Raw genomic sequence first — 17,441 nt, forward strand, 5'->3', positions numbered from 1 at the left:
GGTTAAATTATTGACGACTGTCTGACCGCAGCTTTGCTTCTCTCTTCTATCCGAACCTTTTTTTGCTACGCTGCTTTCTTCTATGTTTCTTAAACGTCTAGTGCCTTTAAATTACAAGTTAATTCTTCTTTCTCTCGGCTAGGCTAAACAAGTGCTCACTTTAACTATGTATTTCTAAATCCCCATTTTTCCATGTACTAAACTAAGCACAACTTACTTTTTTAACTACTTTCAAAACGTTTTTCTTCTTCATATGCTTCTCTCTGATGTTGCTTACTTCCGATTTCCCTTTCGTACAGAAAAAAAAAACCATCTTTAGAGCCACTTTTGCCCCAGTTTGTGTCATTTTCACCTACGGGTCGCGTGGTGCTGGCGACACTTGAGACTCATCGTCTCTTATCAAATCGGCGGCATGTACCGAAAGGCAAAAATTTGCCCTCAGATGTCGCCGCACCGCACCGAGTCAAGTGTCTGTGGAAAGATGCTGCTGCAATCCTTAAGATGTTTGTTTATTTAACAGTGCACAAATTAGACGACAGGCCAGCCAACAACGACGAGACGGGACAGTGCCTTGGAACTTGCAACTTGCCGGTATCTATCCACTTGACCATTTGTTTTTTGGGACGCGCCTATTTAGATAAGAGCCTGGACTAGGCACAGCATGTAGCATGTTATTGATTTCGTCTCTCAGTCTCTCAGTCTCTCAAACTTAATTGTTAATGCGAGATATATATATAAATATATATTTGGTATCTAGAGCGCGTGCAAGCTGTATCTGTGTCTAGAGCTAGCAGCGTCTGGCTCATAAATATTTTGGGCCAGCAAATTTTCGCATCGGACAGCATTCGCAGCGGCTAATTAAGTCATTTAGCCCAGCTCGTTACCCATTCAGTGAGTCTGCGGATTCTAGACAACGCAGCAGCGTTCGGCAAAAATTCCGCATAAATTCAGTGCTCACAAATCACTTTTATAATGGGCTCTTGCTTAGTTCCGAGTGCGCCCCCTTTCGTCTTGATGCTCCCTTTGATGCGAAGCGCTATCTGTCGCGACGCGGCGATAAACGGTGGCTCAAAACTGGAGCGTATTGTGAAACTGCCGGAACGGCGCATCCTTAGCAGCATTTCGAGCAGTGTATATCTGGCTCGACTCGACTGGCTCGACTAATGAACGCCTGGGCGTAAAGTGCTTGATTGGCATAGACCACACAGCGCCCAGAGCATTGACTTTGAGAAATTAATTTGATAGCAAGAAGCAAACACTCGACGCGGCACAGGTAGCGCGGTTTTTGGCTTGGTTAGAAAAGGCTAAAAAGTGAGCAGCTCATTTTGGGCGCTTGTCTTGTTAGGCTAATTGACTTCTTGGCCCGATTTGGCCGCTTCGGAAGCCTGGGGACCACCTTGCGCGTGTTTATAAGTTGTTTGCCTCAATGATGACAAGCCAACCAAACGGCAATTGGCCAACTGAGCAACTGCACAACTGGCTTTGGCAGCAGCTCAATTAATCAGCTTTAAAGGCTACTTAGCCACAGGTGTGTCCGGGGTGTGGGAATTTATTTGTATTCCTTTGTATTATTTCTCTTTTATTTCATTTTTTTCATTTTTTTTTTTTGGCAAATCAGCCTGGAGACTTGCTTCTAAAACAAATGTTCCATGCCGGACAACTTAATTTGCGTTAAACGCTCGTTTATCGCATATAATTAGGCAGATGAGAACAGAAGCCGTTGTCGGAGTTGTTCTATATGTTTGTGCAGCAGAAAAGAAACAGCTTTAGTTTGGATACATCAATAAGGAGACGATATAAAATGATTGTCTTGGGAAAGTCTGATGCCAATAGACGTACTTCTCTTTAAACTAAACAATCGTATCACAATCTGAGACTTAAGTATTGCGGCCTAGTTAATTGTTGTCGAAGCATACCTAACCTACTCTTAACTATAAAAATCGATTCTTAAATCGAACCTTAGCTAATTTAACCTGGCCTAAACTTACCCGGCTTAAGCTATCTTAGCCTAATAATAATGTATAAGCTGTCACAAGCTAAACAAGTTTTTACTACATATTTCTTTGTATTTCATTTTTAAAATTTCAAGTAAAGGAATTCTGGTTCAATTTTCATTATGCCATACCGTTGAGAGGTGCATAAAATGAAATATAATCGGTTAACTATGAAAAAAAAATAAATATAAATTATAGCTTTATGAACTGATCACAAAATCCTTAAGACCCAAAGCGAGCATTAAACATAAGTTTCTAGCTTTTCTTAAAAGTAAAGACTTTATATATTTGGTCCAATCCATCGGGAGATATCAACAAATCCGTAATTCAATTTGTCAAATCAGCCAAGAATCGAAATGATGGATCGCAGCAAGAGGCAAAGAAACGCGTATATAAATGCCAACACAATCTAGTTGATGTCTGTTAAATGCCATATGTAATTTCCGTGGAAAATGCATTAAGAATGGCGCAAAGAATGCGAGCCAAGGAATCGGTCAATTGAGCACACAAAAAATATATATATACCAAATTGTTAACAATATCGTGTACAGATCCCAACAGATACAAACGCACAGCATGTGGGCACATTCTGGCAGCAAAACCCCGAAAAAAAAAGGTAACCCAAAAGTCACAATGGCGTTGAGCGAGGGAAAAAAGCAAAAATCACGCAATCTGAACAAAAGCGAAAACTGTAAGGAAAAACTGAAAGAGAACTTTTTTAATTGAGCAAAAATACAAACAAGTGCAAAAATATTCCAAAGAAAATACAAGAAAATAATAATAATAAAAAAAAACAAAAAAATAAAGATTCTGAATAGAGAGAAAAATTGATTGTTGTTATATAGGGGCGTTTGCCCTGTTGTTTGGCGAGGGCATGTTTTGAGTAAACATTGCAATATGCCCAAGAAGAAGAGGAGCAGGAGCACAAGCGGGGTCAGCAGGAACCGAAACAGGAGCAGGGTCAGGGTGTGAGTCCATTCACAGGTGATATGGGCTCGGGGTCAGTCGATCGATTGTTTTTGGCGGGCAACAAAAATAAATAAACGAAATGCACAAATCATTTAATCAAACAAGCATTTATTCGCCAGGACTACCGTTTGTCTGCGTCTAGACGCACAATGGACTTTATGAAATTCCATGAAATTGCACAGGAGTGCGAGAGTGCGAGTGTACTTGGACGGTAGATACCCTGTCTGGGGTACAAAGCAGATCCACCTAGCTTTTAATAACATCGGTTTTCATTAAGATTTTTTTCCAAAATTAATAATAAACGCGATCTGCTGAAGAAAACCTAGCTGCATAACAAGTATATAGCTCTTATAATCTTCGATATGTTTGATGAGAATCGATAAATAAAACTCCGCCTTAGCATGAATGAAATTAGAGTACAACTTTCGACTGTTCAGACAGTTAAGACAAGTCGGGCATGCTATGCCCTTGAACCCATTTGGATACAAATTTTGAATAGGCGCTGGGTATAAATTGAAATGTCAGACCAAGAACTTATGATTAATCATTAAAACTGGAGCAAGTCGTCGGAGCAGCAGCAGCAGCAGCATCGGCAGCTGTGTGCTAATCTTATCAAGAGAACCATAATTTGTCGTGTGCAGTTTGTTATTTATTTATTTCATTCGTTAAGAGCGACACAGGGGCCCAAGCTGCAGAGCTGTATCTTATCTGTGTACAGGACCAACTGGCAGACAGCAAGCCGCATGCCAAAGTGCCAGAACACCGATTAAAGGTTAATTGCCAGCCTCTTTGACTATGCGCCTCTTCGAGGGTGCCCCCCTCCGTTGTTCTACATCTAATTACAAGAGGCGCAGCATGCGCAGCTCGAGATAAGCATATAGAGTACTAGAAATATGGCACACACCACTTGCCGATAGAAAAGTAGTCGGCGTCGGAGTCGTCCTACTCGTCGTCGTCGTCGTCATACTGTCGCCGCGGCATACTTCAGTAGCAAGTAATCCTTGAGCTGCAATTCACTTTTGACGCATTCAGCATTTTTGAGCTGCAGGAATCGCTGAAGCGATCATTCAAGTGCATTTAAATCCTCAGCCGAGTAACAGGAGCTCGCTGTCTAACCGCATCGGGCTAAATGCAACAGCCCGTAAATATTTCAATACCCAACCTTTTTGCCAATTCTCAAGAATGCAGTCAAGCGTGATTTTCCCAATGGAACGGGTTGCGGTAATTACGCCAAATGTATTTTCGACAAAAAAAAAAAAAAGAGTACAAATATCAGCATTACCATCGACACGATCATTATCAATACGATTGAGCAGGAAATCAACGCTTGACACACAAATCATCATCAGCCACGCTAAAGAGCATTGAATTTAAAAGAAAATACCATAAACTGAGCTGGGAGCAAAGAAGATTCCCTAGCCCTGCGATCATTTACAATAGCCAAGAAATTAGCTCAAATATGATATGTGGGCGCACAAAAGTACTTATAGAGATCAATAATAAATTGAATGAACGGTTTTTCAATAGCCTTGCAAACTTGTTCAAAGAGTTGGCTTCTTAGGCAGCCGCGGCTGCAATTCAATGCCTCCTCTTAGAGGAATAGAAATTCGATTTTTTATGCTCTCATATGTATTGCATTTATACATATAAAAAAGTGGCGAAAAGTGGGTGAGAAATTAATTTTGTTTAATATTTCAAAATAAAACATTGGACCGGACATTTCCGGGTTTTAGCCGATGTGTGGCTCTACGCATGTATGTATGCATGTGTGCATGTATATACGCATTTATATTTGCATGTATACATGCAGGTATGTATGTAGGCATGTATGTATGCATGTGTGTATACATGCATGTTTGCATGTATGTATGCATGTATGTACGCACGAATGGATGTATGTATGAATGTGGGGTATTCATGTATGTTTGCATGTTTGTATGCATGTATATACACATGTAAGTATGCATGTACGTTTGCATGTATGCATGCATGCAAATCTGCATGTATGTATGTATGCATGCATGTCCATATGTATGCTTGTATGCTTACTCTCCGTTGCACTGCAAATACCTTAAACGTTGCCCTTCTATGCGATTCTCATGAATTTAAGTAAGCCTCTGCGAATTCCCTGCCTTAATTAAAGGTTTGGCATTAACAAGTTATGTTGGCCATTTTTATCAATCTGCTCATAATCTTATTTTTATTATATCTTTTCTCCTTCTCTCTCACTCTAATTAAGAATATATGTAAACAAAAAATCTACCCACCTGTGTTCTATACTCATACGCAGCTATCTATGTCATTTTAACTGAATTAAGTTGTCAAACTATACAGATTTATAACGATCTATATACGCTCTCCCCTACATTCCACTGACCTTTATATTTAGTATCAGTCTATAACTTAGTAACCACATCATAATGAATACATAGGGATAATTTCCACATAAACCATAAAGCTATATATAAAATACAACTAAATTCTCAGCGAAGCAATCTCGAAAGGGAATCAGAGATGCGTGCACTAATTAAGATCCATCAATGTGAAACCATTTCGAGTGTCCCCTTATCCTTCCACTTCCTCTTCGCCGAGCTCAACCTAAAAAGCAACATGTAAAAATTATGCTAAAAATGAAGCTGTAGCTGAAGCTGAGTTTTGAGTTTAAGTTTAGCGAGTCCTGAAGTTCATTTAGTTGAACATCGGCCGGGTTTCTGCATTTGGGCTAGATGATATATAAGGCGTAACGCAACCAGTTCATTCAACACCTGCAGCGGTGCGACTTCAAAACGCGCGTGCGCACAGTGGCAAAGGTAGCGGTAGGGGTAGCAGTTGGGGTAGGAGTAGGGGTAGGGCTAGCGGCAGGGGACAGCAGTAGCCGGGAAAGGTGCTAGACGACAGGATAGGGGACACGCGGCCGAGCGCGGCGGGCAGGCAGGCAAAGTCATTGATTTCATTTGTGTGTGTGTGTGTGTGTGTGTGTGTGTGTGTCCCTCTTGTGCCACACGCGGCTCATTAATATGTAAGCCTTGGTCCGGCAACGCGACTTCTCTGTCCCTATCCCCGACCCCGTACCCGTTCCCTTTCCGTTGCCGTCGCCGTGTCCCTCACAACTTCTCTGCAAGGTCATTTTGTTCTACAAATTAAAGTGGTTGATTTTTAGTTCATGTAGCTGTCACTGTTGTTAATATACCCTTGCAAAAGGGCATAACCCTCCGATAAAGACACCTTCCAACTTATTGAACTTTCCAACAATTGTTAAATGGATATGTTCTCTATGAACTAGGCTATATTTATAGAATTTATGCTCAATATTAAGGCAATATTTAATGTGCCCGCTAAGGTATTTGTTATTCGGTTTTTCTCTTTGTTTTTTTGTTTTTTTATTTTGTTTTTGTTATTTAATTTCAAATTTTTGTAGTTTTATGTCCCTTTGGCCGGGCTAAAGTTTCGCTTAAATTACCGGCCGCAATCTTTTATGCAAAATTTGCATAATTCCGTCTGCTGTTGCCGCTGATTAAATCCTTTTATGAAGGACCCTTTGCGCGTGCCCACCACTCACCTCTCAGCCCTGCTGCAACGCGCCGGCAACAAGTTTGCGCCCAAAAGCTTATTTTTACCCCGATTTAATCAGTTATTCAAATAGATTTCATTTCATTTTCAATTGTTCGCGTATTAATTTTGCGCATTGTGTTACCCCCTAACGCCCCGACAACCACCCCTCCGTTGCTGCTCGGTGCCATTGTTGCGCCTCACCCTCCTTTGGACTCAATGCAAAATAAAAGTTGCAATTAAATCTGCAGATTTATATTCGGGGTGGGTAGGCAAAAAGACTGACAACATCCAACTAGGCTACGCTGACTGTTGCATGAGCTACGTATAGGATAAAGAATATAACATTAGAGAGGGAGAAAGAGTGAGAGAATGAAAGAAGGAATGAATCTATTAAGTAAAAGAAAATTTTTCACTCAATTTCCACCCGTGCGAGTGGATTTGCATAGGTAAACATCGAAAATTAAGCATGCTGTTTGTAGATATATAGAAAAATGAGTTTCAAACCTCTTAAACTTTAGTGAATTTTTTGATATTCATATTTGTTCATATATTTTTATTAATTTTTTTAATATTTTTTTATATGCAGCAAAATTTATCCACTTGAGTTTTACATGTTCTAGGAAATCGCAATAAAGTGAATGCAAAATCATACAAATGCAGAAAGCTCCCAATACTTGGGTTTGCGTTGTCAGATATTGTACATGTTAGATGATAAATCGATATATCGTATGCGGTTGTATCGTTTACACAGTCGATAATTTCATATAACGTGGAAACTCTCTTCGGCGGACACCGATCGATCACCGATTTTGTCCGCTCAAGAGAAGTGTCTGCCTGTTAGAGAGGGCGATCGATATGAAATGAGCAATATTGTCCGTCCAACAGAACTGTCCGACTAATAGGAGGTGCATTAAAACTGTAGCTAGATTCTCTTCCAATCAATATGCCCCAAAGTTTCGCTCGTAGCGCACAATAAGGACACCAACAAAAGCCCAAACATGAGCTCCTGCCGCCCCGGCAAAAGCCAAGCAGCACCACCAACAGCTAAAACACACCTATACACACGCGCACACACATACGCACACACACATACATGCATGCATAGTCATAGGCATAGCGTCACTAATCCTGTTGGAACTTAATGTGCAGCAGCGTAGGCTGACAAGCGATCAGGATGACGGCGCGCGCGCGCACTCACACACATAGACACACACATACATATGTACGCACACACAGAGAGAGGGAGACGCACATGTATACACACTCGAAAGGACCTCGGGGACATTTGTTGTTGACAAAATGCCACAGCAACAGCAACATAAAACTCCAATAGGGGTTGCTGCTAGTTTGATTGCCAGGACGAGAACGTGAATGTGGCTGTCGCTGAGGATGAGGCGACGGAGGACGACAACGCAGCACTTTGAGCGATTGCAGCAGGAGCAGATGTTTTTCGCGGCTGCCAATGGCCGTTCAGCACGGGACACAGGACACGGGACACGGGACATGGCAACAATGGGCATTAGGCGACGGCAGGCAAGCCCAAGCCGAGGCCCCGAGCCACAACAACAACAACAAAACGAACCCCTCGCCGTGCTTGTTGTTGGCGTCGAACCGGTCGCCGGCTTGTTCCCCTCTGCCATTCGCGTTGTCCTGTAGCGAAATGCAATGCTTTTTGCACCCAAAACTAAATAAAAGCCAAATAGATTCATTTTTGTTGATCTCAGCAGAGATTCGTGAGGGTGAGCCAGAATATTCCATTATACATATAGCCCAGCAAAACTGTCCCGTCAACCCCCAACGCCCATTGGTATGCTGCCCTCTACCTGGCCGCATTTCATACCTTTGCATATATTCGCCGCGCGCACGTGTCCCGCACCCTGTATACTGTTGAATGCGCTTGGAAAATTTCAATTTGAAATTTTCGCTTTTCATTGTTCTCGGCAGAAACTGGACGCGGATCTGTTTCCACACGAACGCACACTTTCGGCGCATGCCGCTTACAATTTACCAACGAAGGCACAAATGAAAACAAAAAAAAACATCTCAGGAGAAGTATGCAAAATTCCAGCATAGGAACAGTCGAATTATGATGACAAGAAGAAGCAAAATATATTATTATATGAAGACTCGGCCATAATTGAGTAAGTCCTCATAAGATGCGCTGTGAGTAACAAAAGGGGACTATCGATTAAGAGGGAAATCGAAAATGAACGTTTATCGATTGAGAGGGATAAGTCGAGTATCGACTAATATCGATCAGAAAGCAAGTGGAATCAAGTTAACGAAATTTGTATAAAATAAGAGTTATAGCATCAAGGAATCCTGCGAAGAAAACGAAGCAACGAACTTGATCGATTTAAAGGCAAATATTGAGTTTCACTTTTATCAGAAGGGAAAAGGTATAATTTATCGATATCGATTGATTTAGTTTAAGAGTTACATAAAAAACTCTTAATATCAAAACTGAAGTTAGCTTCAAGGAATCATAAAAAGAAAAATAGTTGTACTTTCTATAAACAAGGAGACAATCCCAAAAATGACTTTCATCGATAATTAAAAGAGAAATGGACAATCGACTCTTGTCGATTAATGGGCAAACTATTAAAAGTTATCGATTATATGTATTAAATAAGAAGTTTAATAATTTTGTGGAAATATTTGGGAAAATTTAGAAAAATTCAAATGACTCGCTCATGCCATCCATGAGTTATCCCTGAGCTTAAACAAACAGTTGGCCAACATCAGATCATGCTTTCTGGCTGTTGTGCCTCACATATGCCTCTTATTACTCATTTTCATGTGGGGTATGCTCTATCAAAAGCCCTTCACTTTGAGTTTCATATATGCCCTATGTAAAAATTCACAATTTAGCGTACAAATATCGACTATAAATCCAAGAAATAAGCAAAGAACTCACATCAAGACAATTTGTTGACTTTTAAAATCGCCTGCTTTTGGGCAACTTTTTCTCACCCCTCCCTGCCGCCCCTTCACTCTCTGCTTCTTTCGATTAGCACTTTTGTTTCGCCCTTAAGCTCTCAATTTCCGTTTACATTTCATTCGTTTCCCACTTGACATTTCCTAGTGAGTCCCCAAGGGCTTTTATTTGTTATATTTGGGCGAGTTTTTTTTTTTAGTCAGACACTTGCCCATCAACTGTAAAGTTGGTGCTCCATAAAGGGATTTCCGTTGAAGTTTCCCTTAAATGCGCTGGCAAACGAGTGCACACTCATAAATTCATAATTCAACACAAATGCGCTCACATGTTGTAAGCGAGCAACTTGAACGGAGAAAGACGTTAAATTTATGTACGCACAACTGCGCACAGATGCCGAAAAGAAGTAAAACAGCAGGAGACGAGAGCAGAACAAGGACACTTGAGTTGTTGACAAGTAGGAGCTGTGGAAATCTCGGAGCACTACCGTCTTCCATATACACACATATATATATATATATATTCATTCAAGAACACGATGACAGTACAACACGTAAAGCTAATTTTATGTTTGAAAGGCAAAACACAGATGAAAAGTGTTTTGAGTTGAGATGCTCGCTGCCTGATTGATTTACGGGCCCGCGTGTGTGTGAGCCAAACGCACATATACTATGCATATTTATTTCAAAGTCGCTGCCCTCCTGCTTTCACTCCAATTTCACTCTTCGTCTAGCATTCGGATGCATTCATTTAGACATTCGGTTCCCATTCCCAGTGAAATCGATGCCCCGAAATGCAAATAAAAAGTAAAAAGAGAAAACCCAACAAATCGAAACCCTTGGCCAATCCCAGCTCCTTTTTTAATTATTATTTACACAAATTGTTGTATTTTCTCAAGCTGCCGACAAAGATGAAAGTCGGACACATATTGGACAGGATGTGCGCTACAAGAGATTCGCCTACGACTGAAAGTTGAAATTGGAGGAGAAAGAAAACTATAAAAAAAAAAAAGAAAGTTAACAAAATATTAGAAAAATGAGCCGTAGATTCGGGCGGATTTCGTCAAATTCATTCCACTCGCAAGTGTGGAAAAACCGTGAAAAGCGGCTTGATGCAACTTATTTGTCACACTTTTTGCAAAATCCATGCCCATTTGATGAACATGAGGTTTAAATATTTGGTGGCTGATGTTTTGGCTTCAAGATACTCTACACAAGATTGTGCTTCTGTCTCCGATAGAGTTGAAGATAGAACGGGCAGCATTAAATTGTAACTGGCGGAAAAATTTAATATCTAAAGCAAGGTCGAGTAATACTCCCTAGTATATATATATATATATATATATTATTTATACATATTTCCAAATGTTAAGGGTTGTTCGAGCACATAGACAGCTCTAGAGAGGCCACAAAAAAACAATTCCAACAATTTATTATGGTGCACATATGTTTGATATGCAAAAAAAAAATCAAAATAAAATTATAATTATTATAATGCTTATAATAATCGGCCGAACTTGACAGCGCATTAATGAGATTTTCAACCCTGGTTGAAATTATAATAAATAAAATCCTGAAAAGGGGTTGCTTCTCTCTGATCATCATCAACACCAAATGCGATCATCATCATCATCATCCACATTCACATCCACATCATCATCATCATCAACAGCTTTCTTTAGTTTTTGATTATAATAATTTTTTGGATAGTGCCCAAGGCGACCGCTACTTGACTCGCTCGCATAAAGCACAGCACACAGTTAAATATCCTTCAACCTTCAAAGGATATGCACATAGAATCCTTCGCATATAGAGAGCCCAAGGCGTGTCGCGTTGACGGCGACGGCAAAGTGGGACGCAACCAAGTCAAAGCGTTCTCAACAACAAAAGCGATCCGCAGCACACACACACACACACACAAACACACGCACAACTGTTGACTCCTTTTCCAAAAAAAAAAAAAAAAAAAAAACAAGAAAATCAACCAGCGTTGTGTGATCGCATTGAAAATACCCTTACTTCGGCAATATGTGTTATGTTATGGAAAATCAAATCAAGTCAAGTCAAATTAAATTCTTCGATTTCCTTCCGAAATTGCGTTCGGTTTTCATTTCTAAAAATTCAGTTTTTCAACACTAATCAAAATGTAAATTAAATATAAAATTAAAATATAAAAAAATATATTATAAAATGTAATAAAAGGGCTTAAAAAATGGTGAAATTTCAAGACAAAATCTCAAAGAAAATTTCCAAATAAATCAATACCAAGAAAAAGGACAAAAAAATGTATTCTAATACTTTCACAGTTAATTTTCTGAGTGTAAGAAGATATAATTTTTATAATTTTCATATAATTAAATTTTGATTTAAATTTTACAGAAAAACTAATTTTCTATCGATTATTATTGAAAAATTCTTAAAAAAGAAATGTCGGCCCATTTCATTTGTTGAGCTGGAAAAAAAATAAAAGCAACGCAAGGCCTTAGTTTTCGCCCGATCTTTTCTACGACAACTATATGATATATTTGGCCGATTCTTCGGAAATTCGACGAGGAATTTTCGTCATCAAAGCTCGAATCGGCGACGAATTCATTGAAAACAATCAGAAATAGGTTTAGTCAATGTTTGACATCTGTGATGATAAAACCAAATTAGACTTTATGGTTAGGGTATACACACAAAAAAGGACCTAACCGAAAGGCCTAGCAGCAACAGCAGGGCCTGTGCCTGTGCCTGGGCCTGGGCCTGGGCTTGGGCAAAACCGGTAGAAGTCCCCATCCTTATGCTCTGGCTCTTGTGCTTTAGCTACGTAAAAGACGTTTCCTTGAACTTTTCAAGTGAACTCAAGTTTATAAATTGTGTAGCAAGTACACACACACATTCGCACACACAAGCACACGCACATACTCAGGCTGTGTTTCAGGTCTATGCTCAACTACCTGGCAAGGAGAACAACAACAACAACAACAACAACAAGAACAAAATGTAGCCTGCCCTTGGCTTAGACGATCGGTAAATGGCATAGATCACCGAATTTCCGAAATAATTCAAACTAGTTTCCATTCTTCAGAAATATTATATGTATTTTGTGCATTTTCCCACAAAGGCACAAGCACCCTAATTGGCCCAGAATTTGGCTCTGTCAATTTTAATTACAATTTATAGACCATACAAATTGCAGATCGAAGTGAACTTAACTCAAGCATCGCAATATGCTTGCTTCGTTTTTTTTTTTTTAATTAGTTCAACAATTGGCAAATGATTTCGCACCGAAGAAGACAAATGTCGGCAATGATTAAGAATTATGTGCGTCGTGCACAGCCCTGCCCAGTTAGGGGTTAGAAAGTGCATCGAGCAAAGGAGCGCAGAATCGAAGGATCCGCAACAGTTCCTCCTCCTTTCGCACGTGAAGAGGAGAATGCCAATTTTGAAGGCGACACAAGCGTAAAAGTCCCACGGAGCTGAACAAAATCTCAAACAATGGCCATGCACCTAAGTGATTAAGTGGAAAAGTTACGTCGACTTGACGTCTTCAATGGGCAGAAGGGAAAAACATTCTCCAGCCACAAAATCTCAAGTTCAGCAAGAAAATGCGCACGATGCGCTTTTTATTTGTGGGGAGAGCAAGAGGATAACAAAAGCTAAGGAAAGCTTAACTAGCACTTCCAGCAACTGGAAAAGTGTTGCTGGAAAGTAGCTTCTGGAAAGAAACTTTGGGAAGGAATTGATAGCAATATGTGAGCTCAAAGAGCTTTCATGGTAAAGATCTGCTGGACTAAAAGCTTTGAAAGGAACCTTTTGAACAGAAGCAACTGGAAGGGTGTTGCTGGAAAGTAACTTCTGGAAGAAATTGGAAGGAACACATTAACTGGAATAAAAGCTCTTAAGGAAAACTTCTGAACGGAAGCAACTGAAAGAGTGTTGCTGGAAAGTAACTGGAAGGAAACTTCTGAAAGGAATTCGATGAAGGAAATATATGAGCTCAAAGAGCTTCCATGGAAGAGATACACTGGAAGGAAAGCTCCTAAAGTAAACTTTTGATGGAGTATTTGCTAGAAAGCAACTTCTGGAAAGAAACTTCTACAACTTTCAGCTCATGCAGAGCAACCAATGGAAAGAGGTTTTTCAAACGCAGCTACTGAAAAGAAATTTATGGAAGTGCTAAAAACATATTTGAAAATCAATTCAAAATAAGTTTCAAATGAAAACCAATTCAACATAGGAACAAAAAACTAATAAAAACACAGCAAAAGAAGATTACTGGAAATATTTATTATTTGATCAATAATTGGTTATAGAATGTTTCATATCGAGAGTGTATTATTATATAAAGTGAATGCAAGAAAGTAAGGATGAAGGCAATAAAAAGAAGCGACTGAGTTTTAACTTCTAAAAACATGTAAACTTTAATTTCAAAGCTAAAAGAAGAAGAAAACTTGAAAAAGTTTTAAATTCATGTATTCAATATATAAACTGATCTGCTTGTGAATAGGTTTATATGCATATGTATATATATATATATATATATATATATATATATATATATATATATATATATATATATATATATATATATATATATATATATATATACTGGAACATAAGGTGATCTATGCGCCTGTGTGGGAACCAAGGTGCTCGGCACCTCTCTCTCTCTCTCTTTCTCCCTCCCTCCCTCTATCTCTATCCCTCTCTCGCTGTGGCCATGGAAACGAATACGTTGACCAGGGCTGACGAAGCTTAATAATGCTGTTTACATAGGCGAAGGGGCGGTATATAAACATGCACGCACACACTGAGAGGACGCGTTATGGTTATGTAAAGGCGCAAAACTTGGGCAGCAAAAACCAACCCTAAAAGACCCTAAGAGCTGGAGTTAGGAGCAGGCGCTGGCGCTCGTTGCGATCAGATGTTAGTTTTCCCAAAAGCCGAAACTGACAGACCGACTGGCTGAGGTGTGTGTGTGTGTGTGTGCGCGCGAGTGTGTGTGCGTGTGTGGATCGAGGGAATGGGCAGGGACACCCAATACCTAGGGGATGAAAAGTCATGCGTGTGTGTGCCCGTGTGTGTGTGTGTGTGCCCGTGTGTGTGTGTGTGTGTGTGTGTGTGTGTGTGTGTGTGTGAAATAAATGCCGTTTGTTGTTTTCATTTCATTATGTTTTACATAAGCGGCAGACGCAGGCGCTGCGGCAGCGCAGGATAACCGAAGGATACGTTATACATTTTTTTTTTTCTGCTGCTGCTGTTATTTTTTTTTTTTTTTCCTTTTCTGTTGTTGTTGTTGTACATTGTGTGCGCCATCAGTCAACGAAGTCATTTCCTGTTGGCAGCGCTGCCGCCGTCGCTGCCGTTGCCGCCGCTGCCAACGGCACAGAACTGACGCCCCATGACATTTCTGGCCGGGCACGCGACACAGAACGCTAGCAGCTGTCCTACCGTAAGGACCTAAACACAACGAAAGCAAGTCCAGAACAGAAGCCAAGTCCAAAGCCATAGACGAGTCAGTTGGCAAGGAGCTGTCGCCAGGCGCACAACGACGTCAAGCTAGAACATATATCTATCTATATATATATAGAGAGAGAGAGCGAGAGAGAGAGAGCGGAAGCGGAAGCGGAAGCGTGGTCCAAACTGTGGAGACTTGGACTCGGACTTGGAGAGCAGCGCCCCCCGATCAATGGCTGCACTCAGCTTCAGCCCATCGCCGCCGCCGCCCAAAAGCAACAGCAGCAGCAAGGAGAATGCCGCCAGCAATCAGCTGAAGAGCAGCGCCCGTTCATCGGGTGCAGTGACTCCATTGGGCGGCAGCAGCAGCAAGGCCTTCACCAAAATCACCGTCAACAATGTGCTCAGCGAAAGCGGCGCCAATGCGCTGCAGCAGCACATCAGCAATTCGAACACGATTATACGCAAGATCAAGGATTTCGGTATGCTCGGCGCCGCAGCGGCAGCGGCAACGGCCACGGCGGGCACGGCGTTGAGCCGCAAGCGGCCGCTGGCCGAGACCAGATGCCCAAACATTGAGAATAAACCATTCGGAGCTGTCAGCGCAGCCGGCAAACGCAGCAAGCTAACCAAAAAGCAGCCAAAGCAAAGTCAAAGCCAATGTCAAGTGGAGGAGCAGCAGCTGCCCGCGGCCAAGTGCCTGGCGGAGCTGGTGCAGCGTGCCGGCGGCACGGGTACGCCGGGACGCAAGGGTCTGCCGCTGCCGCAGGCTGTCGCCCGTCGCAATGCCCGGGAACGCAATCGGGTCAAGCAGGTGAACAACGGTTTTGCGGCGCTACGCGAACGCATACCCGACGAGATATCGGAGGCGTTTGAGGCGCAGGGCGCCGGCCGCGGCGCCAGCAAAAAGTTATCCAAAGTGGAAACACTGCGCATGGCCGTCGAATATATACGCAGTCTGGAGCGTTTATTGGGTTTCGATTTTCCGCCTCTATCTGCGGCAGCGGCGGCGGCAGCGGCAGCGGCAGCAGCGGCGGCTGGCTGCAATTCAAATAGCGAATCAAGCGGCGATGATAGCTACATGTTTATCAAGGACGAATTCGATGGCCTAGACGAGCAATTCGATGAGACGCTGAGCAACTATGAGCTCGAGGAGAGCATGTGCATGCAGGAGCAGTTGCAGTTGGAGCAGCAGCAGCAACAGTTGCCGGAGGAGCTGCTGCTGCCGAATGTGACAACGCTGAACGGTTTGCAGTATGTGAGAATAGCCGGCACGAGCACCTATCAGCTGCTAACGCCGGATATGCTGCAGCGGCAGGATAGCTCAGGTCGAGAGGATGAGCAACATTTGAATGCACTAATTGACACAAATTGCTCGAGCAACAGTCCAACAATTGCTGCTGCGGCAGCTGCATTAAGCAACGGTGAATGTGTAAAATTCGGCTCGAGTTTAACGCGAGAGCCCGTGCCAACAGCAGCAGCAACAACAACCAGTCGCAGCACATCGCCGGCAACAACAACAACAACAACAACAACACGAGGCAGTTCATCAATGCATCAACCACCAGGTGAAGACGACGCCGCTGCAGTTGCAGTTTCACCTGTCGCCGTTGCCGTTGCTAATGAACTCTTGTTGCAGGCGTGTGCCGCACAACAGCAACAGCAACAACAGCAACAACAGCAACAACAACTGATCAAACAGGAATACAGCGAGGGCGATTTTGTGCATGTCACCAGCAACAACAACAACAACAACAACAGCAGCAGCAACAACAGCAGCAACAGCTCCCCGCCAGCAATCAACCGCAGCAACAACAACAACAACAACTATCAGCAGCAACAATTGCTGTGCGCCGGCTCGTTGTTGCCGCCGTTCTATGATCAGGAAACGGCCTCGTTCTATGACAATGTTGTTGTTGGCCTGCCCAGCTTTAAAAAGGAATTCCACGATGTGCTGCAGGATCAGGCGACAAACAATGCCAGCGTCTGTCTGTCCGATGAGAGCATGATCGATGCGATTGATTGGTGGGAGGCGCATACGCCCAAATCGGATGCGGCTGCCGGCGCTGTGGCGGGCATTTAACACACACACACACACACACACACACACACAAAATGGCGTTGCCAGACTTCAGTCGGAATCAATCCCAACACCCCAAACCCCCCCCCCCCTCCACTTAACAAACACCCACCCACCTGTATATAGCTTAACTTGTAGCTTAGTTCACTTAGTGCTCAGTTCATGCAGAAACTAATCAACATTTTTTTTTGTCATCATTTTTTTTTAACCTAATTTAAGTTTAACATTTTTTTGCCTAGCCTAAGTTGGATGTTAATGCGATGTTGCATATATAAGCAAATATATATTTGAGTAAAACATGTAAAAAACTATATAAAATGAGACTTTTGTTTCTCATACAATAATGGAATTTTCATCTTCAAATCTTCAAAACCTTAATCTGATCTGATGGACAATAAGATCTTAACTTTCCTCAAGTAAAGCATCTTTATTTGTGTTCTATCTTTAATGTGAATAATATTTGCCTACGA

General features: G+C 41.8%; 1 protein-coding gene across 1 annotated transcript; it reads left to right on the forward strand.

The window, feature by feature from the left end:
• Nucleotides 1-14,844: 14,844 nt before the first annotated feature.
• On the forward strand, nt 14,845-17,039 carry ase (asense). The gene has a single exon (XM_070211202.1). The coding sequence runs from the start codon at nt 15,124-15,126 to the stop codon at nt 16,972-16,974; it is 1,851 nt and encodes a 616-aa protein (XP_070067303.1). The 5' UTR covers nt 14,845-15,123; the 3' UTR covers nt 16,975-17,039.
• Nucleotides 17,040-17,441: the final 402 nt, after the last annotated feature.

This window comes from Drosophila virilis, chromosome X (assembly GCF_030788295.1).
Source record: "Drosophila virilis strain 15010-1051.87 chromosome X, Dvir_AGI_RSII-ME, whole genome shotgun sequence".
In the NCBI taxonomy this organism is placed as follows: domain Eukaryota; kingdom Metazoa; phylum Arthropoda; class Insecta; order Diptera; family Drosophilidae; genus Drosophila; species Drosophila virilis.